Genomic DNA, 26087 nt, shown 5'->3' with positions numbered 1-26087 from the left:
TCTATAGATGAGAAAGCAAGCCATCCCCTGCCCATTCCTTCATGGGCTAAAGATCTCAGAGTGGCTGCTCATCTTAATTTGGGAAAAATAAATTACAGAATATTCCTATGATCAAACTCAACACAGAATAATTTATTTGATGAATTCTTAATGACATCCACATTTTGATGACAATCTCACATTTGAAAATGATTACCTATAACAATATTATTTCCAGCCAAGTAAACCAAATCTTATTCTTCGGGGTTTTCAACTATCTAGACTGGTCTATGTGTCCTGCAGGTGAGAAGAGAGGCTGATGTCTTGGTAACAACAAGGAACGACCTCCCTGCAAGTGTCCACCTAGCCGTGGAAGGCACTGCCTGGGAAGGAAATGAGTCCTCTGGCATTGGAGGCATGTAAACTGAAGCAGAGATCAGAGGAGACTCAAGGATCACCCGTATCATTGGATTTTATGTGGTCTTACATCCCTGAGACTATTCACTTTCTTCCGCACGTTTTTGTTATTTCACCTTCAGACTATTCTGCTGGGTTTACTTTGTGGGGGTGCAGGTAAGTGTCATGTACAAGCTTTCCCTTCAGCTCTCCTGGAGCAAATTTCCAAGTCTTTCTAGAATCTGCTTTTTCTCGACCAGAAACCATCATAGACACACAGGGCAACAAATTAGATCTCATAGCAAATTCCAGGAAGAAAAAAGTGATTTATCTGCCACAGTTATTCTGGGCAAGTCTGCCGCTTTTGTGCATGACCGAGTATCTGGGCAGCTGCAGAGCGCGCCTGCACGGGTGTTTGCGGGCGGATGTGGGCGTGGGCTTGGGCATTTTTCAGTCTGAGACCAGAGCAGCGAAGGGTGTGGAGGGGGTAGAAGTGTGAGGGGAAGGGGTGTGGGGCAGGGGCAGGGGAGCTGGTAAGAAGAGGAGGGAAGGTGAGAGTAAGTCTTGTAATGTTTCCTGCAAATTTTAATTTCTTATGAAAGAGCTGGTCCATGTAAAACGAGTTCTGTAAAACTCGACAATTGTTTCTTCTTTTTCTGAGAAATGAGCTTTCCATGAAAATTGAGTTACTGTTTCAATTAAATACACTTGAGAGCTGACTGAAAACGGAAATTCAGTTCAGTGACGATGGGGGTGTCTAGGGAGCCAGCATTTCCCACAGCTTTGTCCAGGTGGGGTACACAGAGCGTCTCCACTCCCCTGGCCGTGTGGATGAACCCTCCCTCCTCTGAACCCCACTGAAGCTCAAGACTACATCTCTAGAAGGAAGCTCACCTTATCTTTATTGTCTGCTTCCGCAGAACACAGCTTATCTCATCAACCAGGCCAGGAACACAATGGGCAGGAACCCCACCCCCGCAGCACCAAGTGGACTTAACAGACAGAAGACTCCACGGGTTTACGGAGAAGGAGGAGATTGAAGGCGTGTGAGACTCGGAAGTGGAGGGTTCATCAAACTGCTCACAGAAGCCTGCGCTGGATTCTAAGGAGACACAGGCAGCGCCTCTGCTCTGGTTGTCAGAGTAGGGTGGGGAGCAGACTGGTCAGCTAGCAGCTATAGTGTCCCTGGCTGGAGGGGTCCCAGCAGAGTCGACATTGAGCTAAAGGCAAGTGGAGGAAGGAGGGGTGCCTTCTACTCACAGGGTCCAGGAGAGCCTCCCAGATGCATCTGAACTGGGCCTAGGAGGGTGAGGAAAGGGAAAGGACAGGGAGCCCCGCACAGGGGCCAGAAGGTTGTGCAAGCCTGGGGCCTTTCAGTAGCGCCGGCTGGCCCAGAGGCAGGTGTGTGAGGGAGCAGTGGCAGGGAGCTAAGAGGCAGTCAGGAAGGGACTTGAAGATTTGCACTCAGTGAAGGCTCCATCCTGCAGGCATGAGGGAGCCACTGGTGCTTTCTCCATGGAAAGACAGTGAGTGATGAGAGCTTGCTCTGGCAAGATGGACTGGCAGGTGGGTGGAGGCTGGACTGTGAGTGGAGAGAAGGAGCATCAGTGAGGGGCCTGATGCCATGCTGTAGGCAAGGAAGAATGAATGTCAGGTCAGGGCAGAGAGGGGGCTGAGAGATGTGGACTTAAGATTGGCCACTCCTGGCCACGGATTGATGGTGGCAGGAAAGGAGAGGAGGGAGGAGTTAGAGAAGACTCTGTTTTTGAGTCCAGGTGACTGGGCGGATGGTGGTGTCCTTCTTGGAAGCTGGGAACATGCAGGAGTAGATGGGAGAAGATGCTGAGTGCAGGTTTGGGTATAGAGAGCCCTGGGGAGAGACATCCAGCAGGGAGGACCAGGATGGGGTCAGAGGCAAGGTCGGGCTTAGAGGACAGAGGCACGATGAGCCTGGTGGTTCCCTATGCAACACCCCTCCCCCTCGCCTTGTACCTTCTCCCCTTTCATTCCAGGAAGACCGGAGGCTCCATCAAGTCCAGCTTTTCCCTCGGGGCCCTGAGGAACATCAAGGACAATCAGCCTACAGTATCTTTGATAAGTTATCAAATACGAACCCTCTTTGGAAAAGGAGGCCAGAGCTGAGAAGACCCAGCGGGTGAGGCCGGTGGGTCTAAAGCCTTGTGTCAGTCTGTAGCGGAACAACTTTCCTGGCCACAGCTCGGCCACTGCTGGCTGTGTGCCTGTAGACGAGTGTCCTTCAGTCTCTGGGTTGTGTCTTCTCTTCTGTGGGGCAGTCGGGGGCAGGGCTGGACTAGATCGTCTCTGGGGCCTCCCACCCCAGGCTGAGCACTGATGGACTATGACTCCAAGATTTTACATGAGCCTATATTTCCTACACAGACTAAGATGAAGCAGTGAAACAACGTGTAGGATGATATTTTCGTTGGCTGTTGCTTCTTATCTGGAGTCTTAGTAATAGCAATGTTTTGGCTGAGGAGGATTTTGTTTACAAATGCCAGCTAGCTGCTCACACCTAGCCATAAACCTTAGCACTGGGGTCTGCAGTCTGGGGTCCCTGGCTAAAGGAAGCCCCATGGGTACAGAGAGGGGGCAGGGACTTCGGTAGCTTACCGGGGGACCAGGTTCACCAGTAGGTCCATCTTCTCCGGGAGATCCAGGGGGTCCCATGAAAACATCAGTTCCTGGTTTTCCTGGGATCCCAGGTAAGCCAGGTGGGCCTGGGGGACCTGGAGGACCCTAAAAAAACAGGGCAGGAGGGGACAAATGAATATGTTCCACTAACTCCATTGTTGACAACAACCCTACAGGTAGAGACTGGTGTTGCTCCCTAGAAGATGGGGAAACAGGCTCAGTGAGATGATGTGACTTGCTTAAGAGCTCACACACACAGCTAATTAGGAGAAGAGCTGAGATTTGGACCCAAGTCTTTTTAAGCCCATTATATAATGTTTTCTCCCCAGATGTACGTATACACTAAAGATGCAATTTGTTGGAATTCTCAGAGGTGCTCTAGTTGAGTTTTCTGATTACCTGAGAGGTTAGTCCAAAACTGCCTATTGTTAGAAAGTGAAAGGGCTAGTCACTCAGTTGTATCCAATTCTTTGTGGCCCCATGGACTATATAGCCTGCCAGGCTCCTCTATTCATGGGATTTCCCAGGCAAGAATAATGGAGTGAGTTGCCATTCCCTTCTCCAGGGAATCTTTCTGACCCAGGAATCGAACCCAGGTCTCCTGCATTGCAGGCAGATTCTTTACCGTCTGAGTTCAGGCCTATTGTTAAGCCTTATTAAAATACCCCTGCAATGTATTAGTCTTCTTAGCCTGGGGCTGGGTTCGCTGATGCCACCAGCTTGGACATTCTAAGTGGGTCCTGTCCCACTCATCCAGTGAGTCCTGAACCCTTCCAGCCCTGTCATGACGAGCGGGCGGAAAGGGAGCTGAGCAGAGCCCTCTAGGTGGGGATTCTTGACAGGGGCTCAGAGGAAGGGATGGAATGAGGTTGGGGCTCTGAGGACAGATGCATGAGATTCAGCTGAGAGGAGAGGTGCTCCCAGGGGGAAATCTAGAGGGACCCCTGGGGGCCCAGCCTTGGGCAAGAGACCAAGAGTTGCCAAGGAGGCAGAAAGAGTGGTCTGGAGAGGTAGAAAGGGGGCTGCCTCAGGGTAGGGAGGGTTTTGAGAAGGGTCTGGACATCAAAGTGTGAAATGCTGTGTAGAGAAGAGGCCAGCAGGTCTCCGTGATGGGTAAGGGGGTTGGGGGCAGAGCCAGTGGTAGAGGTGAAGGTCATGGGCATACCTGCTGTGAAAGAGCTGCTGGAGAAGGCTGCCAGGGGAAGGAGGCAAGTGTAAAGTGGGGCTCCTGACTATAAACTAAGGTCAGACTCACTTAAAACTGACCAAAGACGGAAATGCCGAGCATACATAAATGTAGATGGGAAGTATAGTGAGTCCCAGGAGCCCACCGTCAGCCTCAGCAGCCATCTACAGGGGCCAAGCTGGTTTCATCTGTTATCAATCCCTGTGTCCCCCCTCCTAGATCCTCATGAAGGCTGCCCTCCCCTCGCTACCCGACACCAGGCCTTTTAACCCTTCACACTCACTCGTAACAGCTCCTCACTGGGCACCAGGTCACCAGAGCCAGAGCTGACATCCAAGCCCCAGCCCAGGCCGGAGCCCTCAGCCTCCATTTCCACCTGCAGAGAGAAAAAGCTCCACGGCTGGTTTCACCATCATTCTCCAAGGACAGGCATGCCACTGAGAGCTTTCCAGTATTCTGCCCCTGTAACTGCTGCTGCTGACTTCCCTCCTGGCTCTTATGCCCGGTCCCCTCCATAGTTGCCCTCCTTCTTCTTTCCCTCCCAGCTGTGCAGCCAACATACAGCCAGTGCTCAAACACAGGACACTTTCCCAGCCTCTCATCCTCTCTTTTCCTGCATTTCCAACCCCTACTCATCCTTCAAGGTCCAGTTCCATGGTCACCTCCTCCAGGAAGCCCTGCCCAACCCCCTTTTCAGAGAGAATTCATCTCTCCTGATCTGTGTTCCCACCAGCCTCTGTGGAGGTCTGGATTTGGCCATAGGGCCACATGGCTTTGAAGCTCAGTTGTCTGTATCTGGTGGCCCTGCTAGGCTAGGACTCCAGAATTGGCCCAGTCCTGAGACACCTCTGGGTGCCCAGGGTCCATCATGAGATCTGGCACCAAGAAGGCACTCAATGTCTACTTGTTAAATGTCATCAAATTCCTCCAAAAACAAAAGGAAACTTCCCAAACACCTGTCTGGTACTTAATTCCTGAGGATGCGAACCAGGCAAAGCCTCCTTCAATCATCAAGAAAGGAGGATCTGGATTAGGGGTTACAGCTGAGTCCGGGCAGGTTGTGCGCGTGTGGGTGGGAGAGGGGAGGTGATGACATGGAGGTGGAGAGACAGTTCGGAGGCTGCTGTCACCATCCGAGGGATGAGGAGGCGCTGCACAGCTAGGCTGAGGGGCTTGGGGACTGCCTGGATCACGGAGGGGGAGAGGCACTTGAGAACACTTCCTGGCTTCTCTCTTGGTGATCAGGAAGATGGGGTACCATTCCCAGAAGAGGGGAGCCCTGCAGGGAGAGCAGGCCTAGGAGCATGGTGACAAGTTCAGCTTGGAGTGTGAGGGACCCAGGGGCCTTTCAGGGCACAGGATATGAAGGAGCTTTATAAACATCGAGCTCCTGGGCTCCAGGAGAGAGTCCCAGCACGGGAGTGGGCACTGAGCCCTGACTGGAGGGCACTTGAGAGGAAGAATCCTCTGTAGCTGTTTTGTGCATCCCTGGCCCTGGCCCTTTGTGATGAGCATGGGTAGGAATCTCACCGTGGGTTCAGTAGGCCCAGCAGGTCCAGGGGGGCCAGGAAACCCCTCCTCAGCTTCACCCTAAAGAGAACAAGATGTCAGTGGAGCATCGGGCACTGCTTCTTCCTGTCCCCTTCTCTCTCCAGAAATTATGCTCCTCTTCAGAGGCGGCTTATGCAGGAGTTTTATATACCTCATTTGTTGAGCATGTACCACATGCCAGGTAAAATTTTCCAGGTATTAGCTCATTTGATTCTCACCACTTCCCAGGGAGAAGGTCTACATCCCCATTATACACACGAACAGAGAGAAGGGTGTGGCAGGGCCAGACATGGGTGTCCCTCTCACCCATTACCTTGGGTGAGTCTAAGATTCAAAATCATCCAAAAGATACTTCAGAGTGGGTGCTCCTGTTACTGTCTTTGTTGTGTTTTTAAACCATTTGCTGAGGAAGCAGGGTACCTATTTCAGCTCGTCACAGATTCCAGACACAGGCACTTAGGGTGATGTATCTTTACAGGTTATATGCCAGGATGAAATGCTGCACGCTCATCTTTCCCTTTCTCCTTTCTCCCCCTCTCTCTCCTTTTTTCTTGTTGCTTAGACACTAAGTCATATCCGACTGTTTTGTGACCCCATGGACGGTAGCCCGCCAGGCTCTCCCGTCCATGGATTTCCCAGGCAAGAATACTGGAGTGGGTTGCCGTTTCCTTTTCTAGGGGATCTTCCCGACCCAGGGATTGATGCCGCGTCTCCTGCGTTGGCAGGCAGATTCTTTACCACTGAGCCACCTCTCTTATTAGAAATTTTTAAAAATCTCACTGGGAAAGTCAGAAGCACCCTTGGTGGAAACACCACCGTATATTAGGAACCTGTCAACCACCACAGTTCTGCTACTTTAAGACCATACTTGCTGACATTTAGAAAGGGTATTTCCTTCCCGGGCTTTTGCATGTATCTATTTTTAAATAGTTAAGACCACTGCTACTGCTAAGTCACTTCAGTCGTGTCCAACTCTGTGCGACCCCATAGAGGGAAGCCTACCAGGCTCCCCGGTGCCTGGGATTCTCCAGGCAAGAACACTGGAGTTAAGACCACACAGTATACTAAATTTCATAACCAGCTTTTTTCACTCAGCATTATACAGTAAGTATTTTCTTGTCATTAAATACTCCTAGTAAGTTTAATTTTAATAGCTGCATAATGTCCCATTATTTGAACATCCTTTAATTCAGTTAACTCCCTTATTGTTGGCTAAACTGTATCCAGTTTTGTTTTTCCATTAGGGACAATACTAAGATTAACATGTACAGAAAGCTTTTTTAATATAAGACTACCTCTTTTAGGATTGATTCCTAGGACAGAAGTGTCTGGGTCAACAAAATGCAACTTATGGTGTTTATATGTGTTGACACAGAACTTCTCAGAAGCAGTCAATCACTGACACAGCCACCAGCATAGCTGGTCTCCCCAGGCCCTCACCAAACACCAACTTCTCAAAGCACAAAATATAAAGGATCTAAGGACAACTGAACCAGGCTGCCCAACAAATCAATGGCAAAAAGAACAAAGTAGGTGGGAGAAAATCGTAGACTAAAAGAGACTTGAGACACATCAACCAAACAATGTAGACCCTGTTTGGATTCAGATCCAACCTAACCATGAAAAGGCATTTTTAAATAGCCAGGGTATTAGATGACGTGAAGGAACCACTGTCAGCTTTCTTAGATGGATAATGACATCCATTATCACCCACTGATGGATAATACTGTGGCAAAGGGAAAAAAGGTCCCAGATCAACCTTTCAACAATACATATTAATGTGTTTTTGAGTTAAATGATATGATGCTTGGGATTTGCTTTAAAACACTCCAGCTTCCCCCATCCCTCCACTCCACAAAGATAGCTGTAGGAGGTGGATAAAAGCAAGACACATTAAGTTGCTGACTGTTGTATATGAGGGGGTTTATTATACTATTCTAAGTCCTTTGGGGAATTTTTAGAGTTGCCATAATAAAAAAGTTTTAGAAAAAGAAAAAGGAGAACTGGCTCTACGTGAAGGCACATGGCCAACCAGCACTGCTGTACCTGATGTGGCATCTCTGTGGGGAGAGGCAGTCTTGGGATTTTGTGTGTTCTTTGGGGTGAGGAGTAGAGGAGCAGGGGCACTCCATTTAGGGAGTCACGGCACAGGAGCTGGGGGCCACAGGCATCCAGCCAGCCTGGCGGGTTCCATTTTCATTGCCCAGTCAAGTCTCCTGGGAGCACAAACCCTGGCACCAGGAGCTCCTCAACTGGCTTGGCAGTGGACTCAGACACTTGCAGCAACCTAAGCATCCCAGGTGTCTCCAAGATGCAGAAAAGTTTAAAACCCAGAGCTCTTGCTCACCTCCTCCTTTTATAGAAAGCAACACCAAGACTCACCACAAGTCAGACCCTCAGCCTCCCGGCTCCCAACCTGGGCCTCTTCACTACACCGCACTCTTGGGGATGCTCCAGGGCATGCGCTTTGCAGGCCAGTATGCCCGGGTTCAAATCCTGGCCCTGGTCTTGGGGGCATGCCACAGCAGGCAGGTTCCTTTACCTAAATGTCACTCCCCTTGCCTGGGAAACAGAGATGACTCTCCTTGCACCAGAGTGTGGTGTTGTGCATAGAATCAGATCAACTGGGAACCCAGAGTGCTTAATAAATGACCGTGCAAAAGGCTTATTTCTTGCCCCTTCACTGTGAGTTCCTTGGGGATAGGAGCAAGGTCATATTCATCTCAGTTTCCAGCTGTATAGACTGAGGGCCCTGAGTTGCTATGCCTTGAGTCATGGCAAGTGAATAAACACAAAATAAAGAGACAGAGCAGTGCTTGGTAAGCACCAGGTGCTGGTGCAGTGGGCATTTGGGATTTGCAGCTGGCTCTCAGATGTACCATCCCATTGTCCCTCCAGTGCCGGGTCAGCCCTGGAGCACTGTGGCTGAGGGACCACGTGCCTGGAGGTTGACTCAAGGCTCTGAAAGCATGTGTGACCAAGAGCTACTCGGGGAACTGGCAAGCCCAAGCTGGTCACCAGTGGAACACTTTCCTTTAAAAATATTGACACTTAAAGGGCAATTTAACTCCCCAGTTCACACAAGCCCATGCTGAGGACTGACTCTGGGTTTCCCACTTCTAAAAGACAAAGTCACAGCCCTTAAGTAGTGACAACCTCACACCTGTGCTCAGGACCTTCCAAACAGTCTCTGACCTGCATTTCTGACTTGACATCACAGCTACCCTCTTTTACAGATGAGGTAGTGAAGTGAAGTGAAGTGAAGCCGCTCAGTCGTGTCCGACTCTTTGCGACCCCATGGATTGTAGCCTACAAGGCTCCTCTGTCCATGGAATTTTCCAGGCAAGAGTACTGGAGTGGGTTGCCATTTCCTTCTCTAGGGGATCTTCCCAAGCCAGGGATCGAACCCAGGCCTCCTGCATTGCAGGCAGATGCTTTACTGTCTGAGCCACCAGGTTAATTCCTAACCCTCTTTTACAGATGAGGAAACTGAGGCCCCCCAAAAGGATTTGCCTGAGGTCATATAGTTGCAACCCAGAATTATAGAAACTCGTGTTACAAGGCACCTGAAAGTAAATGGACCCTCTCCCTACCCCAACACACACACCCCTTTGATGCTTCTATTTCCTTTATCGTCTCTGCCACATCTTATAAGCTTTCCCATCTCCAGAATGGGAATCTCATGACTTTTGAGATGGGCCTTTGTACCTTTCAGCAGGTCTGCCTGTTAGACTCACTTCAATTAAAGATGTGGGCAACTTGGGACACAAAGCCAGGGGCCCTAGGTTTTTACCTCTTGCTTTATCTCTACAAACGGCAGCTTCCTCATGTGTTCTCTCAAAAGCCCCAATTCTGCATGTTGCAAACCAAGATGAAAACCCAGGCCCTTCCCACAACTCTGGCCTTTCTTTCCCTCCTCTGTAAGACTGGCCAAGGCAAATCTTCACAACTCTGTGTGAAGTGAAATCTTCACTTACCGGAGGGGTCCCTCTTTCAGGGGCTACCGAGGGTAAGGGGAGTGGGGGCCCCTCAGGGGGAGTGCTGCCCAATGCGTCTGCCCCAGCCGCAGTAAGGGGCTCCTCTGTCGTGACTGCTGCTAAGTCTTCATCACCAGGTCCCTGAGAAGCCAAAGCAACATAAGGACTCGTGTTGCCTCATCCGCAACACCATGCGCACACTGCTGCTGGGGTTTTGTCGACTGTCCTTTGAGTGGTGCTAGCCCAGTTTCAAAGCACTTGCCTACCTACAAACTGTCATTACTCCCGATACACTCACCAAAGCACAGGTTCATGACCCTCTCCTGAAACATGCATCTCCTCTAAGCCCTCCTCCCTAGCAGTGCTCACGGCCTCCCCCCACCCCAGCAACGCTGTCTAACTTTGGACCACTCTCTGAGAAAGTTCTCCTCGGACAACGCTGGGCGTAAGTAGAGTCAGGACCAAGCCTGCTCCCCTGACCCCCCCTGCCATGCTCCTCAGTTACATCCTGCCTCCCTCTGTTGGTGCCGACCTAAATCTGTGCCCTAATGAAGTCGCCTGTGCATTTGGCTCTGGGAAGGCCAGCAACTGCTCCTGTCTCGTGCCCCTGACCTCCCTCCCCACTGTGAGCTGGGGAGGATGCTAGGAGACACCTACCAAAGTGACCCCTTGCTCGGAGGCCACTGTGGGTGTGACGAAAGCCAGGTCGTCGGTGGGGACCCCGCTGGCCTCTTCTTCCTCAAAAGCGCCAAGCGGCACATCTGCTGCAGCTGCTGCTGTCGTAGAGCCTTCTTCACGGATTGGACTCTGAAAGGAAATTGGCGCAAGGGATCGTCCACCTCCTCCATACCCCGGGTTGCTGGGTGTGCGACTGCAGGGAGGAAGCTACTGAGGTCATCAGACAAAAGCACGGCCATAGCTCATCTAGGACCAGCCTTAGCCACAGACCCCCAGAACTCCAGGCTTAGAATGCACCGCTCAGGTCATCCCCTCCCTGCCCGGAGTCCCCTCCAAGACATCTCTGCTGGATGCACATCTTAAGTGATGGGAGCGCCCCACCTGCACAAGAAGCCCTTCTATCTCCAGACAGCTCTGCTAGTTTAGCTTCTTTTGAGTAAAGACTGGAACCTGATCCCCAGTTTTCTCACCCTGTGACAGGGGATTTGCCTTTAAAGAAGAAGGAAAGGGAAGAGGGGAGGGAAGCAAGGTGAAGAAGAAGAGGAAGAAAAAGGAAGAGCAGGTGGTAGTGACGATTAGTTAGTTAAAATAATCCATGCAACCACCAAGTGGCTTGGGGCACTCCATCACCCGGCAGGGGCATGCCTTCTCCACTGTAAAGTTCCCTTGTCTGGACATTAGTACCAGAGGTGAAAGGCTGAGAACAAATGTGTGGAAGGATCTCAAAGACCAGTGTTGGTATGTGACGGCCTGACGACTCCCTCCTTTCACGCACCCAGCAAACATCTACTGAGTCCCCAGCATCTGTAGGGATGCAGACAGATCTATGAGGAAGATGTGTGTGCGCCCCAGCCTCACAGAGCCCACAGCCCAGCTGAGAGCCAGAAAGGAGCAATTTACCCAGTCTACTCTTAATTATAATTGTGATGAGGCCTTCCAAGGAGACATTCGGGGGTGCTGTGAACGTGTCTGACAGGCAGGCTTCACAGCCTGGGAGGCACCTGCCTAATAAAGTGATGTTTGAGCTGAACTCTAAGGATAAGCAAGAATTAAAGGAGGGAAGGAGGAGGAGGAAATGGTCCAGGCAGACAGGAGAGGGGGTGGGAGGATTGTAAGGAGGAGTGAGGCACATTCCAGAAATTGAAAGAAGGCCAGTAAGGCTGGAGCACCGAGAGCAGGGACAGTGGCCCCAGGTGTGGCCCTGAGGCTGAACCCTGCAAGCCGTGGCGGCCAGGTGGGGGAGCAGGGACTGCAAAGAGGACAGTGGGAAGCCTCCCACAGACAGCTGCCCCCACCAGGAGGAGCTGGGAGAGAGGGTGGAGGTGGCCAGGGGAGGCCTTAGCCATCGTCTGGGCTGGGGATGCGGTGGCTCGATCCAGGGGGCTGGCACTAGAGAAAGGTAGAAAGAGGCACAAGTGTGATATGTTGAGGCAGAAAAATCAACAAGACTTGACACATGACAGAATGTGAGAAGTATGGAAGAGGGAAGAGAATTCTGGATGGATGAGGACTCCATCATCTGAGACAGGAACCCAGGAGTGGAAATAAGGAGTCTAGATTTGAATCTGTTGAGTCTGAAGGACATGCAGGACAGCCATTATGACAGTGTTACAGGTCTTGCAGTGTCCTCGGATCCTTGCATCCTGCCTTCAAGATGGGAGTGTCTCTCCATGATGCCTGAAAGGAGGCTTGAGAAGGCCTGGCCAGGCCATTGGACCATGCCAGGGCCTGCTTGAACCTGGACCCTCCAGTGTGCTCTGACCACCTGCGCTTGTGCCCAGAAATGGGCATGGCTGTGGCCACCATCACCTCCTCCACTCACACCCAGCACTCTTCCACTCCCGCTCCCGAGCCCTGCATCAGCCCTGCGCTGTCCCCACGCCTCCAGGGGCCACGGCACTCTCCACGGCACACTCACGGGCACCCGCAGACCCCACCTCTGAGGGAGTATTTGTCAGGTGCCCTCTCCCCATTCAGGTTCTTCTGGACTTGCTGGACAGAATGGAGACTGGCCCACTCAGAAGGCTGGGATCTGCTCCCAGCTGTAACCCACAGCCTTCCAGCACTTTACACTCTTTACCAGAGTGACCGTTTCTCCAGGGTCCTGGGTGGGCATAGGGAGGGTCAGTCCCCCGGTGGGCACGCTGCTGGCCTCTGCTTCCCTGGCAATGCTGACGGGCTCCTCGGCCTCCCCTGCTGCTGTTGCTGCTGAACCTTCTTCGTTTTCTGGAGCCTGAATAGGAAGACATCACCAGGGCCACCATCACTGACCTGCTGCGGTATGGCTGGAAAGAACTGAAACTGCCCTCCCTGAGGTCACCAACCATCATTGTGACAGATCTGATGGATGTTTTCCAGGCCTTTACTCACTGGGATTCTTGGCAGGAGGTGACATCACTGACTACTCCTACAGCAAGGCAACATTCTTGTTCCAGACCTCGACATAGCCCCCAAACCCACCTGCCTACCTCCCAGTTTGTTTACTTCCTTCTTTCCCTACTTAGGAGTCAAGGGATCTAAGATCCTGCTGTGATCCTAAGATCACTTCCTCCGAAATGCCCTTCAGTGACTCCCCACTTCTGCTGAGCATTCAGGTTCTTTTTCACAGCACCCGTGGTCTCAGAGGCCTCTCCAGCTGAGTTTCCCTTGCCCACTGCTCACGCCTGGCCCTGCAGGCATGCTGCACTTGGGTAGGTCTTTTGTGTTCATCTTGCTGCCTCCAGCTTCTGCTCCTACTGGCCTACCTCCAAGAACACCTGCCTCACTTCCATCACGAGGCTACTTCTAAGCATCCCCCAGCCGCCCCTTCAGCATCCTTTACCCAGAAAGGCCTCCTGGACCCCCACCTTTGGGTTCTGGGCCCCCTTTTTGGTGCTCCCCCGTGCTTCTCCTATCATACCTCTGCCCTGTCTGTCCCCAGGGGATGGATCTGTCCTTTTTACCTGGTGCCCAGCATAGCACAGTACTCCACAAACACCTGCTGAATCAGTCAACAGAGGCCCAGGCCTCCAAATCTGAGTCTACCTGGACTTGGCCCCACAAAGCCATCACTCTGTACTTTGCAAGCAGGTGAGGAAGACCAGTGACTGCTCCCACCCGAGACGCCACCAAACTCCAGAAACAAGTGAAGCAGAGCATGCACTCTGAGCTGCTTACCAGAGTGACCCCCTCCCCGGGGTGCTCGATGGACATGGAGAGGGTCAGTCCCCCGGTGGGCACACTGCTGGCCTCTGCTTCCCTAGCAGTGCTGATGGGCGTCTTGGCCTCCCTGGCTGCTGCTGTTGCTGCCAAATCTTCTGTGTATGGACTCTGGGAACAAAGACATCACTAGGGACTGGATCACTTGCCTATAGCCTTGATCAAGATGGCTATGGCTGGCATTTTGCATCTCTGTAGCTTCTTTCCTCAAAGTATATTCTTATCTATGATGTTGTCCCAGCTCCACAAAAGCCCCCAGAATCCCTGTGGCAGGAGAGACTGCAAGGCCCCTGTGTCTTCCACCTGATTCCAAGCATCTGTTTGCCACACCAGTGACTGGGAGATCGCTGCCTCCTGAGACAACTGCTTGGGTACTAGACACTTCAGTCTAGCCCCGTCTGCCTCCCTGTGACCTCTCCTGTGTGCCCATCCAGGAGCATAGGAACAGGGTGAATGTCTTCCCCCATGATAGTGCTTCAGAGATATGTAGGCAGAAATCCTGTCCTCCTCAGCCTTCTCAAGACTGGACACCACTCTTTCCCTGTGACTCATTTCCTTAGAAAATTCACAGGCAGATTCTCTGAAGGTTACACAGAAGATGCAGGATATGATGAAAGAGAGCAACTTTGGCTGCTGGTGTCACCAAACCAACTGTGTTTTATCTCGGTTTCACAAAGGTTTGTTTAAAAAAAAAAAAATTGGGGTGGGGTTTTGTTCTGTTTCATTGCAGAAAATAGTTCTTTTGATACTAAAAACACTAACCTGATCAGAGTTAGATGTCTTTGCTGAAGGACTTAGAGCCTATAACCAGAATACAGAGAGGACCATTTCTCAAACCCACTGGGCTACGGAACTCTTTTCCCATGTAACAGTAAATCCTTGTAGAATTATTGTCCCCAAAAAACAGAGAAAAGATGATGTCATAGGATTTTAACATATTATTGACCAGGGGATTTTTGCAGAAACTGAAGCCTTTGGTTGGCGATTTGTTACATAAGTGAATATTGAAACACTCCAGTCAATAATGGTTGGGCAGCAAAAGACACATTAATACATCTCTGGTCAATAAGTCGTTAAAATGAGATTTTATTCTGACTCAGTGTCAGCTAAAGTTCCAAAGGGCAAGTATAATTCAAGAGGCTTCAGATAACCTCTGTTAACCTCTAAAAAAAAAAAAAAAAAGAGCCAGACCACTTACGAGGGACAAGCACAGAGACAATGAAATGAAACAGAATCAGCTCTATCCTATCCTATTGGTATTCGCCCTCTATCTGCCTCCAGGCTATGTAAGAAAAGGGAAAGAATTCATTTAGGGGCTAACCAATTAGAGAATAAGAATTCCTTTCGGCAACTTCCTAGTGGCGTAGTGGATGGGAATCAGCCTGCCAACAGAGGACACAGGTTTGATTCCTGGTCCAAGAAGATTCCATGTGCTGCTGGGCAGCTAAGCCTGTGCACAACTACTGAGCCTATGCTCTAGAGCCTGGGAATTCAACTACTGATGCCCACTTGCCCTGGAGACTGTGCTCCGCAAAAAGGGAAGCCACCACAATGAGAAGCCCAGGCACTGCAATGAAGAAACCCTGGCTTATCATAACCAGTGAAAGCAACGAATACCCAGCACAGCCAAAAATATATAAATAAATTTTTAAAAAGCTATTTTAAAAAGATTCCTCTAGAGACAATTTTCTGTGTGCTGTGGCTTCCCCCCACCCTCCACCATTTGTTAAGCAGAATACATAGTCTTTGGACTTTGGGAGACAAAGGGACAGGTGTTTGATTCCTCTAGGGAAATACCAAAGGCAAAAGCAGGGAGCCATCTGGACTCAGAGTGAAGACAGAGAGACAGAGAGATAACTGTCCTGCTGTTGCTTTCCTGGTGATAGAATGATAACAACCACTCCAAAAAGAGCCATTAAAGCCATCCTGAGATGAACTCAACCCACAGGGCCCCCTAGAGGTTCAGGGTGACCAGAGGGTGGAAGCCCAGCAGGAAGTTAAAAGGTCAAAAATGGACTTGGGTCCCAGATCCCTTGCAGGAGGACCTCTGGGGAATCACAAAAAAACCCATGAGAAAATATTCCAACAATAAGACATCGTCCCCATAAAAGGCCCAGATCACAGACTGACCAGCCACATAAAACTGTGCCATTTTCTCCAGATGGGCCAGGCTCTGCAGATGTTGAAAACAGCTGCTGGGGGGTGGGTGGTGATGAGAAAGAGGAGAAAGAAGTAAGAAAATAGACAGGAAGTTCCTGTGCTTCCTTCCCTGCCTGGCTCCTGGTTGTATCTGTATTTTTATTAGATTTTTGATATTATGCTGGACTGGATTTTGGAAATACCTGTGAAAATAGGCTGTTTACCAGACAGTGACTGGGAGAGAAGTGTCTTGAATTTTCGTCCCAGGATAGGGGAAGGAATGAGCTGACACACATTCTTAGCAAAGGCCAGAGGTAAGAAGGTTCTGAGTTGGAGAAGGAAATGGCAACCCATTCCAGTATTCTTGCCTGGAGAATTCCAAGAACAGAGGAACCTGGCAGGCTACAGTCCGTGGGGTCTTAGAGATGGACACGACTGAGCTACTAACACAGAGGTGAGAAACATAATATGTTTTAATTTGGCACCCTCCCATGTCCAGCATTTTAAACAACTGGCCTTGGATGTGTAAAAGCCAATTTCCAAACAATACAGAGGACACACCTGCAATAAATCTGATTCTATCCTGAAGGGGCTCAAAGGGCGGAAGAGGCTGTACATCTTCACAATAGGAGGGAGTCAGGTTCAGTGTTGAGAACCCAGTATTCGCCTCTGGAGAGGCCTGAGGACCAGCCTGAGCTGCGTCTCCTCCCGGTCCTGGCACATCCTTGGGGAGCATCTGGGGCCCTGGGACTCCCACCTCCTCTGTACCAGAAAGAGGGAGGCAGTCTCCATGGTGTTCAACTAATACTCTTGCAGCCTTCTGCAGTGCCCAAGACAAGTCACCATCAAGTCTGAAATAAGCAAGCAAATGTACTACTGACTTACATGAAATTTACCATTCACTCACCTCTTCGGTGACACGAAGGAAGGCCCCATCCCCTGAGCCAGTGTCTGTAGCCGGGGAACCGTCCACAGTCTGAACTGTCTCCAGCGTGTCATTCAGGATCTCACCAGACCCTACAGGAAGCAGGCATTTTTCAATGAATAACTGCACTTTGCAAGTGAAAAAGAATGAGGTTTCTTTTCATCTATGACTTGAAAAGATGTTCGTAATACAGGATTAAGAGGGAAAAAGTGCTGCAGAAAGACAGATGCCGAAAGGCAGTACTGCAAGGTGGTTTCAATTACAGGCTCCAGCATCAACTGTAGGGTGAGAACCCAGCGCGGCCGTTTACTAGGAATGTGACCTGTGGCAAGTCATTTAACTTGTGGCTCAGGTGACTTGCCTAAAAAGAAGGGATTGTAATTCCTATCTCATAGGGTCATTTTGAAGATTATGTGTTACAACGATTAATTAAGCTAACATAAGAAAAGCATTGAGGACAGTGCCTGACATACAGTTAGCAATGGATAAATGTTCATTGTTAGTGTGGTTCTATATTTGTAAAAGGAAAAAAATGTGTATGAGAATACATGCTTTATTATCATTAGATATATCATCATCAATATATAATTAATATATTATTATACATAACATATAAAATATATAGATACATAAACATATATGTGTGTGCAGATAAACCACACATACTAGGCTAAACCACAGTACTTAATATTGGTTTCCTCCAGAGGACAGGAGAGGAAACTACCCTTTTTTTGGTTCGTACAACTCTGCATTGATTGAACTGTTACCGCAAGCACATATTTCTTTTGCAATTTAAAAAACAAATGGAGTCCTAAAGCAAAGAAAAAGACATTAAACTAACACAACTGCCTGCCTGTTATGGGCTAGGTCGCAGGCTAACTCGTGCCATGCGCTCCTTCCTGGAATCCTCTGGCTGGCCCATCGGTGCTCCCTACAAGGACCTCCCACCACCTCACAGTCGGTGGGCAGAACCAAGGTAGGAGTCCCACGTTTTCAGTCTCCCCATTGTCACCCCACGGCATGTGTCCTGCTCTGATCTGCATATTAGCACCTTGTGATTATTAGTCCCATTTTGCAGAGGAAGAACAAAGTCCCACACAAGAGGCTGGGAGGGGCCCTGAAGCCAGCCGTTTACACACATGCTGTGCTCAGCCATATCCCGCAGTAAGGACGGTGTCAAAGGGAGGTGCTGAACTATTCGAGGGAACCTGTGCCCATGCGCACTTTAAAAAACTGAGTGTCCTGGAGTCATCAGCCCCTCGCCAGTCACTCTCTCATTCTCCCTACTCTGGCCACCAGAGGGTGCTGTGCAAGCAGCCAGAGGGACCCCAGGCCTCTGCTTCCCCACCCCTTGAAGGATGAAGGTGAGGGTGGCTCAAATGTCCTGTGCCGGGATGGTGTCAGCAACCCTTGGAATACAACTCTTGGGAGGCCTTCCCTAGCCAGAGTTGGGGCTCGGGGTCCAGCTCCTTCCTCTAAAGATCTCTAGCCAGCTCTGCTGTTTCCGCTTGGCCTCTGCCTGCCACAGAAGGAATCTGGCAGATGCTGGGAACAGGCGAGCTGCGAGGCGAGCTCAGACTGGGTCCCACCTCCTACGCACTCACTTCTCAGTCTAGGAGAGGCCTCGCCTCCCAACCCCGCAGTCTCTGCCCTCTCCTTGCTCCTCTCTCTGAGATCCTAATCACCTCCTGGAGAGCAGCATCCGCAGCTCACAAACCACTTCCATACCCGCAGGGGCAGTATCATGCATCGAATGTAGCGGCAACATTCAACCCTCTCATCCACCCGGGAGGCAGGGGTTGTGAATGCTCCCAGTGGACTGAGGAGGAATTCAAAGCTTGGAAAGGTTGAATAGCTTGCCCAGACAGCAAATAAGTGGCTGAGCAAGGCTTTCGTCCAAAGTGTCTACTCTCAGCCAGCAGTCTTTCCATAGCTACACCCTGACTCCTTGCTGGTATTGTGACTTTATTAAATTATTATACAATTTTTTAAATTCAGTACTGTATACCTTCTCTCATGAGCAGACTTCCCAAGTTTACTTGCTAAAATAACATTCATTTACTGATGAAAGTAAAAGTGTTAGTTGCTCAGGCTTGTCTCACTCTTTGCAACCCCATGGACTATATATAGCCCACCAGCTCCTCTGTCCAGGGGATTCTCCAGGCAAGAATACTGGAGTTGTTAGCCATTTCCTTCTCCAGGGGATCTTCCTGACTCAGGGACAGAACCTGGGTCTCCTGCATTGCAGGCAGATTCTTCACCATCTAAGTCATCTTTTTAGACTTATAAAATACAGAAGAAAAAAGAAAATGAAAACCACCTATAATCATGCCACCCAGAGATAACTACTCACAACAGTTTGTTGTATATCATTCTAACACACACCCACATACTAACACACACACACATACAAACACACACACAGCTCTATGTGGCAATATATAGATATAAGTAACATATACTCAAATTTAGGGTCATAGCACACATATAGGGTTAAAAGCTGCTTTTCCTACGGAGTTCACCACGACCACGTCCCTGGGTAATTAAATCTTCTGTGTAACCAGTTCTAGGGCTGCACGTGTGAATGTGTGTGTGGGGGGTCTTGTGCCTAAATCTCGGTGCTCTGGTGTTGGTTACAACTTACTTCAATTTGAATGGCTACCCCTCTGATAAAGGGCAGAAAACGCAGGTTGATCTCAGGCTATGGGCATGTGTCCAGCTGCTGCTCGGGGGACCTGTCAGATCCTGGACTTCTGCCGGGGCTCCTCTGTGTGGCTGAGCAATGGTGAGAGCCTCGGATGGGGAACCAGGAGGCCAGGCTTGCTGATAACCTCCAGGGTGTCTGCCATTCTCTGGCCATCCGTTAGTTTCCGATAAGTGCCAACAGGAGTTTAGATGGCCTGATCCTCTGAGAATCGGTGAGTTTGTGGCCAAGGCTGGAAAGAGTAGGGATTCTGGAGTCAGGCCTGAGTGTTGGCTCAGTTCCACCACTCACTAGCTGTGTGACTGTGGACACGTTGCTCACCTTTTCAAGCATCGGTTTTTCCATCTGTAAAATCCTGGCTAATACTACCAACTAGGAGATGTGTTGTAGGGATTGGAGAGGAAGTATATAACACTTGGCACACAGTAGATATTTAATAAACAGTCACAATGATCACAAGCTTTTCACACTCCAGGCCCTCCTAGAGGGATGGAGTCTGGGGGTTAAAAGTTCTTGGTATCAAGATTAAACACCAGCTCTGCAATTTATGAGCTGTACAATCTCAGCTGGGTGACATCACTTCTCCATGACTTGACTTCTCCATCTTATTTGTAAGGTGAGGATGATTGCAGCTCCTTACTCAAGGTTGAAGGGAAAGTCAAGTGAGATGCTCCACACACACATCATCTATACATAAACACATCACTCAGTCATCACTCAGCATAACCCACTGAGTATGAAGGACTCCAGGGACTTGCCTTGCTCGGGGCTGCTGTGCGGGTCAGCGCTCAAGTTGCTGGTTTCCTTGGTCCCTTCAGGTATAGGTTCACCGGAAAGCTCTGCATCCTCAGGGGCAGGGGATGGAGTTGGAGGTGTGTGTATGGGTTCAACTTTTGCTTCTTTAGACTGCAGGGAGGAAAAGTGAGACCCAAAAGGACTTATTTGGCATGAGAGCAGAAAAGATGGCAGTGAGTATCACTAGAGAAAACAGTATCTTCACAAAAGATGAATAAACCCAGAAAGACTTATCCTGCCTATTGTGTACCTGGGTCATCACTGATCTTCCCCAGTCCCTGAAAAAGGTGCATGTTGGGGTAATTAAATTTTGTTCAGTGAACAGTGGGACTCTGCTACTCTTGGATGAAGCTCTTGGAGCACAGAGATCACATTCCTGTGATCCCTGCATCCCAGGCCAGCACAGAGGAGGTGCTCAGTACAGATGTGTTAGAGGGAGGAGACAGAAGGAGGGAGGGAGGAAGGAAGAAAAGAAGGGGAAGAGGAAGGGAGGGAAGGAGAGTGGGAAGAAGGAAGGAAGAGAGGGAACAATGGGGGAGGGGGCTGTGTTCAGTGAAAGCTGGCTAAATCCCATCTCAGATGTATACTAATCATGCATGCCTATGAAAATAAAAGGCAGGTATGGTTTTCTTTCTTGGAAACTTCAGTTTCTGTGTAGCTTTTCCAAAGCCAACCTATATCTTAACCACCTTTGCCAACTAGGAAACAACAAACAAACAAAAAAACCAATAGTTGGAAACAACAGTTCAGAGACCTAGGTAGAAATCCTGATAAAGGGTACCAAAGGTCATCCCCAGACCCAGAATCAAATAGGAGTTCCTGTGACCCAGGGCTCATCAGTGGTCAGACTGTCTCACCATTTTCTGAGCTTAAGGGACTGGGGTGAACAGAAGGATCCTGCCGACTAGTGTTGGATCTGTGGTAAGAACAGGAAATAACTAAGACATTAAGGTTTCAGGGTAAATTTCTTACCACAACCATCACTTACTTATCCTGACTAATAACAGAAGGCTCTGTCCTTAATGTCAGAACCTAGTATATAAATGATGAGTCTCTGGTCCATCAGAATAAGGAAGATTCTTATGGGCCCCATAACTTTAGGATTTAATGGTTCAGTTCTCATAATCAAACTCAGGTCAAATCCCAACTCTCCTCTTATTAACTATGTTATGTTGAGTAAGTCATATAACTTACTGAGCCTCAGCTTTCTCCCCTATAAAATGGGGCCAATAATAACAACTTAAAAGGTATAAAATGCATGGAGGTGCTTGGTACAGAGCCAGGTCCAGAGCATGAGCCCATAAATGGTAGCCATCATCCACATCACTAGATGTGATTTCTCTGGGTATTGATATTAAAGGTAATAATTATGATTTTGCTCATCTGCACTTGTAGTTTTTTCAGTAATGAATATGGAATATTTCTGTACTAAAAAAAAGATGTCATTTACTGTACTCTAAAGTTTCCAAGGTGAGAGCAAGGATGGAAGGCTTCAAGAAGTTGAGCCTTGAAGAATAAACCGTTTCAGAAAGCAGGAATGGAGGAAGGCACTGAGGTAAGAAGGGACAAAGCACTGACAGGGCCTGACAACCTGAGCGTGGAGAGGGCTGGAGGGAGTAGCAGGGGGATAAAGCCTGGGGAGGCAGCAAGAGGGACGGGACTGGCTCTTAGGTGAGAAGTCTGGGCTTGTAAAGGAGCAACAAACAGTATCCCTTGGGTATCAGGATGGGGGGATCCGGGCAGCTGTGCACTTTAGGGAGCTCACCCTGGTGTTAATGAGAGCACGGATCTGGGGGGTTGAGGTTTAGGCCAGGAGACCAGGAAGATGCACTGAAGAAGCCTGGTGAGGCAGGAACCAGGAGGGGTAGTGGGAGCAGGACACAGACACGCTCCCCCCAAGGAGAGGCTGGGAGGAGCAGCTGCATGGTGACCCAGCAGAGCAGTAAGCACCTCTGCCCCAGGCAGGTCCTTTCCTCTCCTCTCCCTGCCAAGGGTGCAGGGGAAGCCACTTCACATGGTTCACAAGGGACGTGGGATTTGAGATGAGGCAGCTGGGGCATGTCAGCGTGCAGGAAACACAAGACAGTCAGGAAAGGGTGGGCTAAGCTTAGTGACTCAATGTGGCAAACGCTGAGTTACAGGGAATCACTGACTCCAGCATGTCAGCTAAAACCTCTTTAGACAAACTCCCACTAAGGCAGCCATGAAGCCTGGGTTCAAAGCAGAGCTGGTGAGCTAACCCTTGGTGGTCAGGGTCAGGGGTCCTGCCTCCCACAGGCTGCTGCTGGTTTTTAGGGGTTAGTGTAGATGGAGAACCAGTGTGGCCCGTGACAAAATGGGAATGTTGAGTCTTTAATTTTAAATCAAAATGTGGTAGTTTGCTGGCCCTCATTCAACACATATTTCTTGAGGCCCTACTGTGTGCCATGGCTTGGCTGATCCCTGGGATATGGAAATGAATTAATAAGGGCGTCTGTCCTTGAACTGTTGGACAATCCGGGAGACACAGACCCAGACACTACTCGCTGTGAGATTACAGGATGGAGAGCCACACGTGAGGAGGGGAGCGTGGCCGCGGCCTCCAGTGAGGGGCTTTGGACTGGACCCTGAAGGAGTGGGAACTGGCCAGGTAGAGATGGGATGGGGGAGGGCCAGCCTGGCAAATGGAACTGCAGGAGCCAAGGCATGGACGAGGGGTGAAAGGGCGGGGTGTGCTAGGGATCTGTGAGCCTTGGGTGTGGCTGGAAGAGAGGTCCTGGATGCGGAGAATCCTCTGCAGAGCTTTGTGTGAGACAGACCCTCGATCTCACTCCATTCACTCACAAATCTGAACGTCTGGGCATGCGCCCAGGCAAGGGGCTTTTTTAAAGACTGTCTCCTAGTTCTGCCCACCCTACACCCTCATGCATACACACACTATATATAAACACATACATACACACACAGACATACACACACAGATACATACACACTCAGGACTCTGATGCACAGTCAGGGCTGAGAACCATAGGGTATTAATTCTAACTCAACAAAGACAGAACTTTCCAGAAATGGAAAGGTGTGTCAGCAGACACTGACTTAGCAGGAGGAAGAATGGGGCAGCAGAGACTCCTACCCTAAATGGGGAAGGAGGTGAGGAGGGGCTGGCTTTTTAAGTCCCTGACCGCTCAGGCAGCCCATGATTCAGGGTCATGGTTTGTATCTTAGAGGGTGGCAGGTTGCAAAGGGTGAGGACAGGGAAGTGAGATTCATTCCAAGAGAAAAGCCAGATAGAGAAGGGAGGGGAACGTCTGAGCCCAAGAGGGAAATTCCCCCGTCCTGGGGCGGGGAGCCAGGGAGGGGAGTTTTCTAGGGGAGGGTGAAAGAGGGGGCAGTCCCCAGTTTGAGGCTGATGTGACTGACAGTGGCCTGGACCCAGGCTGGAAACCCGGCTCTGCCGCCTCCAGACTGCACACCCTCAGGCAAACCTTTGCACTCCCGTGTACCTCGGTTCCTCCTCCAGGGAACAAAAGGAAAATACCGCCCTGCAAAGGAGGTTACAGCCGTGCCTGACCAGCCTCCACCTCCATGGCGTCCCATGCTCTTAAGCCCCACTTCATGTCCATCCCTCAGGACCACCTTGGCTTATTAGTCTCTCTGCCCGAGTCAGTCTCACTCCTGGCTGTGAACTGGCACACTGGGGGGCAGCATCAGATCAGAAAGCCTAGAGGACCATGGCTCTGTGCCCTGCTGCCCTACATGGACATGCCAGTGGGATGGCCAAGGAATGATGGGCTCATGGGATTGCAACACTGCTCGGCACAGCTACCCCGAGTCACCACCCAGGCAGGAACCTTGGACCCTTCACTTTCTCCATCACAGCTACCCCCAGATTGGCTGTGGTCCCGGGGTGGGGCATCCCTGCAAAACCACCCAGGCCAGCAGCACAAGGTCATGGCCAAATCCTTGATGGGGCATAATGGGACTTGTGCTCTAGCCTCAGTTCAGCCACACACCCTAGGCCCAGTCTCTTCCCTTCTTTGGACCTCACAGTTTGTTCAGTAGTACCAAGGGAAGTTTTCTGTACATCTCTGAACAGGAAGAGGTGATTGTTAAACCCCTCTCACAGTAACAGACTCTGGTCCTTTCTGCCCCACCCACACCTCTGTCACCGGAGGTCTATGATTTATAGCTTCTGCCTTCTTTCCAGCTCCCTGCTTTCTTCCATCAGAGATGTGTCCATAGACTGAGCCAGACCAGTCTAGGAGATGGCTGGGGTTTCCATGTTCAGTGACTCAGACACTGCTGGCTGTTTTTATTAGAACAGGCTCCTTGGTGTTTTTATTAGAACAGGCTCCTCTTCACAGACTGATTCAATGCTTTCAAAACCACTTCCTTGTCTCGGCCACAGGGCACATTCCCAAGAGGGAGGAGGCCCACACCACTGGAAGGATGGCTGCCTTTCCCATGGGACCAGAAATGAGCTCCTAGGAGAGCTCTGCATCTCACAGGAGTGAGGGCCGCAACTTCCCTCTCATAGCCAAAGCCCCAAACAAGTATAACAACAGCCACTTCCCTTGTGCCCGGCACTGGGCCGAGACCTTTCCCTTGCACAGCCTCATCGGACCTCGCAAGGACCTCACAAGATAGCACTCTGATTATTGTTTGGTGGAAGAGGGGCTGAGGCTCAGAGAGGCTGAGTAAGTCACCTAAGCTCACACAGCTGGGAGGCGATGGAGGAGAGTTCGCCTTTGGAAAGCCCTCCCCTGGTCACAGCACAGGGTGGCACCTGGGTATCAGCGTTCCCCTACAATGAGTGAAGTGAAGTGAAGTCGCTCAGTCGTGTCCAACTCTTTGCGACCCTGTGGACTGTAGCCTACCAGGCTTCTCCATCTATGGGATTCTCCAGGCATGAATACTAGAGTGGGTTACCATTTCCTTCTCCAGGGGATCTTCCCGACCCAGGGATCAAACCTGGGTCTCCCGTATTGGAGGCAGACGCTTTAACCTCTGAGCCACCAGGGAAGCCCCCTACACTGAGGATTTTTCAAAATGTCCACTGGCCAGTATTTTCCTGACTTCCCCAGGCGAGCTGTCGAATGAAGTCACAGATCTGAGGACAGAGACTTCAGACCAAGACTCTGGGTCCTCTTGGACAATGCCTAGCCCTCTAAAAGCTGACCGAGATGGCACAGCACAGTGCCCAGTACTCACTGGGGCTTGAGTGTAGGTGACCGCTTCCAAGATCTCAGCTACTTCATCCGTCTCCTGGAGCCCGCTGGTCTCTCCAGATGCCTGTGTGGAGACAAATCATGTGGGCGGAGGGGGAGAAAAGTTTATAACTGGGGAGTCATAGAAACAGACTCCTATGGAGAAACAGGGTACATGTGAAAGGAAAGATGTAGATGGAGGTGTATAGAGAAAGTGGGATGAAGGGGAAAGCATGTGATTTAGCTATTCTTTTTGGCTCCTTCCACATTTTATTGCTCAAAACAAACAAACAAAAAGTACAATCAATGTAGTCTCTCCAACATACCTACTCACATTTTGCCCAAGTGCCCTCCTATCTTGATCAAAAGGCACTCCCTCTGTGGTGACTGTCACCAGAATTTCTCACTGGGAACCACTACCTTTGAAGAACATCCTCCCCTTGTTATCTAGTCTTCACAATTAGCCCCCTGATGGCAGCCAGGACACCGTGTGCCATGATTTTGTAACCTGCTTGTGGACCCTTGGATTGTTTCTGTTTGTTCAGTATTAATAGCACCATAAGGATGAAGCAATATACACACACAAGTTTTCCCTTCTCTCAGCATCATGGGAATGCCAGGCTGGAATCATGGACTCGAGGAGAGCAAATATTCTCCCAGGGCCAAGTTCTACCTCTGAGGGGCTGACTTTCCAACTACACTGGCAGCATTTTTTACT

At 50.1% G+C, this 26087-nt stretch overlaps 1 protein-coding gene across 4 annotated transcripts in view; it reads right to left on the bottom strand.

The window, feature by feature from the left end:
- COL15A1 (collagen type XV alpha 1 chain) overlaps nucleotides 1-26087 on the bottom strand; it is a 102240-nt gene that overhangs the window by 39159 nt on the left and 36994 nt on the right. For all 4 annotated transcript variants that reach the window (XM_018052229.1, XM_018052230.1, XM_018052231.1 and 1 more), the window contains exons 6-16: nucleotides 25374-25454; nucleotides 20144-20291; nucleotides 16664-16773; nucleotides 13576-13728; nucleotides 12500-12652; nucleotides 10399-10548; nucleotides 9742-9882; nucleotides 5744-5803; nucleotides 4497-4589; nucleotides 3007-3132; nucleotides 2368-2430 (exon numbers count right to left, since the gene is read on the bottom strand). In XM_018052229.1, coding sequence (XP_017907718.1) covers nucleotides 2368-2430; nucleotides 3007-3132; nucleotides 4497-4589; nucleotides 5744-5803; nucleotides 9742-9882; nucleotides 10399-10548; nucleotides 12500-12652; nucleotides 13576-13728; nucleotides 16664-16773; nucleotides 20144-20291; nucleotides 25374-25454 — 1278 coding nt within the window. The remainder of the gene's footprint in view (nucleotides 1-2367; nucleotides 2431-3006; nucleotides 3133-4496; nucleotides 4590-5743; nucleotides 5804-9741; nucleotides 9883-10398; nucleotides 10549-12499; nucleotides 12653-13575; nucleotides 13729-16663; nucleotides 16774-20143; nucleotides 20292-25373; nucleotides 25455-26087) is intronic.

The sequence above is a fragment of the Capra hircus genome, chromosome 8 (assembly GCF_001704415.2).
Source record: "Capra hircus breed San Clemente chromosome 8, ASM170441v1, whole genome shotgun sequence".
NCBI classification, from domain to species: domain Eukaryota; kingdom Metazoa; phylum Chordata; class Mammalia; order Artiodactyla; family Bovidae; genus Capra; species Capra hircus.
The sequence above is the reverse complement of the archived record's forward strand: the minus strand, read 5'-3'. Positions and strand labels throughout refer to the sequence as shown.